Here is a 2671-nt window from a genome sequence, read left to right on the forward strand (position 1 = left end):
TGTAGTGTTACATTATTTCATGTTGTTTTTCCTCTGGTCTTTCTTGACAAGAATCTGATATTATTACAAATTTTGCCTTTATAATAAGTTGGTATGTTTCCCTAACAGGATTAAGTATTGATTTTTCATTTTTTTCTTTATTCTTTCTTCTTTCTTTCTTTCTTTCTTTCTTTCTTTCTTTCTTTCTTAATTTATACTGAGATGGTATGTTTCCCTAACAGGATTACGTATTGATTTTTCATTTTCTTTCTTTTCTTTTCTTTCTTTTCTTTTTTTCGTTTTTTTTGGTTAGTATTTTTCTCATGTTGACTTTGGCTTTGGGCCTCTGTTTATATTTATTTTAACTTTCTAAATGACTTGCTTGTGATTGTACGTCCATGTATTTATATTAATTTCAACTTCCTAAATGACTCTCTTGGGACTGTACATCCATGTGTTTATTTTTCATTTATTTTCTAATTTCTTTTGTCACTTTAGTTTTGATTTCAACTCCCTCTTTTACACCATAGTTTTTTTTTCCTTTTTCTTTTTGTCTTTTTGAGACAGGGTCTCCTTGTAGCCTCAGCTGTTCTGGAAATCTCTATGTAAACCAGGCTAGCTTTGAATGCAGAAATTCACCCACCTCTGCCTCCTAAGTCCTGGGATTAAAGGTGTGCACCACCACACTTGGCCTTACACCATAGATTTTTAATTTTGTATATTTGAATGTTTTTCAATGTTGAAAATTGTATTCATGCATAATATATGTTCCTTATCTATCTCTGTGTGATTGTCTCAGCCCTATTGTCCATATTAAAATGTTGTCTTCCTTTTTTCTTTGCATGGAGAATGCAACTTTTAGAAGACATCAAAGGGTGTATAATGTAGAGAAACATTACAGATGTGAAGAATGTGACAGGTCCTTTACTTCGATGTCAAGTTTGAAATTACATCAGGGAAATCATACTGGAGGAAAACCCCACAAATGTGAAGAATGTGGCAAGTTCTTTAGTCAAACATCAGAACTTAGAGTACATCAGCGAATACATACTGGAGAGAAACCCTACAGATGTGAAGAATGTGGCAAGTTCTTTAGTCAAATGTCACATCTGAGAAGACATCAGCGAATGCATACAGGAGAGAAACCCTACAGATGTGAAGAATGTGGCAACTTCTTTAGTCACATGTCATATCTCAGAGTACATCAGCGAATACATACTGGAGAGAAACCCTACAGATGTGAAGAATGTGGCAAGTCCTTTAGTCAAAGGTCACATCTTAGAGGACATCAGCGAATGCATACAGGAGAGAAACCCTACAGATGTGAAGAATGTGGTAAATTCTTTAGTCGCGTGTCAGATCTTAGAGTACATCAGCGAATACATACTGGAGAGAAACTCTACAGATGTGAGGAATGTTGCATGTCTTTTACTAAATGGTCACATTTTAGAGTACATCAGTGGGTACATACAGGAGAGAAACCCTACAGATGTGAAGACTGTGGAAAGTCCTTTACTGACATGTCAAGTCTTAGAAGACATCAGTGGATTCATACAGGGGAGAAACCCTGCAAATGTGAAGAATGTGGGAAGTCCTTTACTGGCATGTCAAGTCTTAGAAGACATCAGTGGATACATACAGGAGAGAAACCCTACATATGTGAAGAATGTGGCAAGTCCTTTACTTACATGTCATATCTTCGAGTACATCAGCCAATACATACAGGAGAGAAACCCTACAGATGTGAAGAATGTGGCAAGTCCTTTGGTCGAATGTCACATCTTCAAGTACATCAGCAAATACATACAGGAGAGAAACCCTACAGATGTGAAGAATGTGACAAGTCTTTTAATCGAATATCACATCTTAGAAGACATCAGCGAATGCATACAGGAGAGAAACCCTACAGATGTGAAGAATGTGGCAAGTCCTTTAGTTACATGTCATGTCTTAGAGCGCATCAGGGACTACATAATGAAGAGCAACCCTACAAATGTGAAGAATGTGGGTAGTTCTTTAGGCATGTGTCATCTCAGAGTACATCAGTGAATACATATTGAAGAGAAACCCTACAGATGTGAAGAAAGTGGCTTGTCCTTTTATGAAATATCAAGTCTTAGAGTACATCAGGAAATATGTCCTGGAGAGAAACCCTACAGTTGTGAAGAATGTGGCAAGCCCTTTAGTCGAAAGTCAAGTCTTAGAATACATCACCGAATACATACTGTAGAGAAACCCTATGGACGTGAAGAATGTGACAAGTCCTTTAGTCAAGTGCCACATTTTAGAGGCCATCAGTGAATACATACTGGAGAGAAGCTCTACAGATGTGTAGAATGTGACAAGTTCTTTAGGCACATGTCATCTCCGAGTACATCAGTAAATACATATTGGAGAGAAACCCTACAGATGTGAAGAATGTGGCTAGTCCTTTAGTGAAATGTCAATTCTTAGAGGACATCAGCAGATACACACTGGAGAGAAACCCTACAGATGTGAAGAATGTGGCAAGTCTTTTAGACGTATGTCAATTATCAGAGAACATTGTAGAGAAACCCTACAGATATGAGGAATGTGATAACTTCTTTAGAGTGAGCTCAACTTATAAGACACATAAGAGAATTCATATTGGAGAGAATCCCTACAAATATGAGGAATGTACAAAGTCCTTTAAAAATAGGTCTCATCTTAG

At 37.0% G+C, this 2671-nt stretch overlaps 1 protein-coding gene across 1 annotated transcript; it reads left to right on the forward strand.

Annotated features, from left to right (window-relative positions):
- The first annotated feature begins 852 nt into the window (after positions 1-852).
- LOC103743560 (zinc finger protein 665-like) lies at positions 853-2620 on the forward strand. Its single transcript, XM_029569234.1, has one exon. It carries the CDS (start codon positions 912-914, stop codon positions 1989-1991), a length of 1080 nt encoding a protein of 359 aa, XP_029425094.1. The 5' UTR covers positions 853-911; the 3' UTR covers positions 1992-2620.
- The last annotated feature ends 51 nt before the right edge of the window (positions 2621-2671 follow it).

Source organism: Nannospalax galili, unplaced genomic scaffold (assembly GCF_000622305.1).
Source record: "Nannospalax galili isolate Female #2095 unplaced genomic scaffold, S.galili_v1.0 scaffold1442, whole genome shotgun sequence".
Lineage (NCBI taxonomy): Eukaryota > Metazoa > Chordata > Mammalia > Rodentia > Spalacidae > Nannospalax > Nannospalax galili.

What these genes read in the sequence shown, in the direction of transcription:
- LOC103743560 (XM_029569234.1), top strand. Translation starts at nt 912, where the DNA reads ATGTCAAGTTTGAAATTACATCAGGGAAATCATACTGGAGGAAAACCC.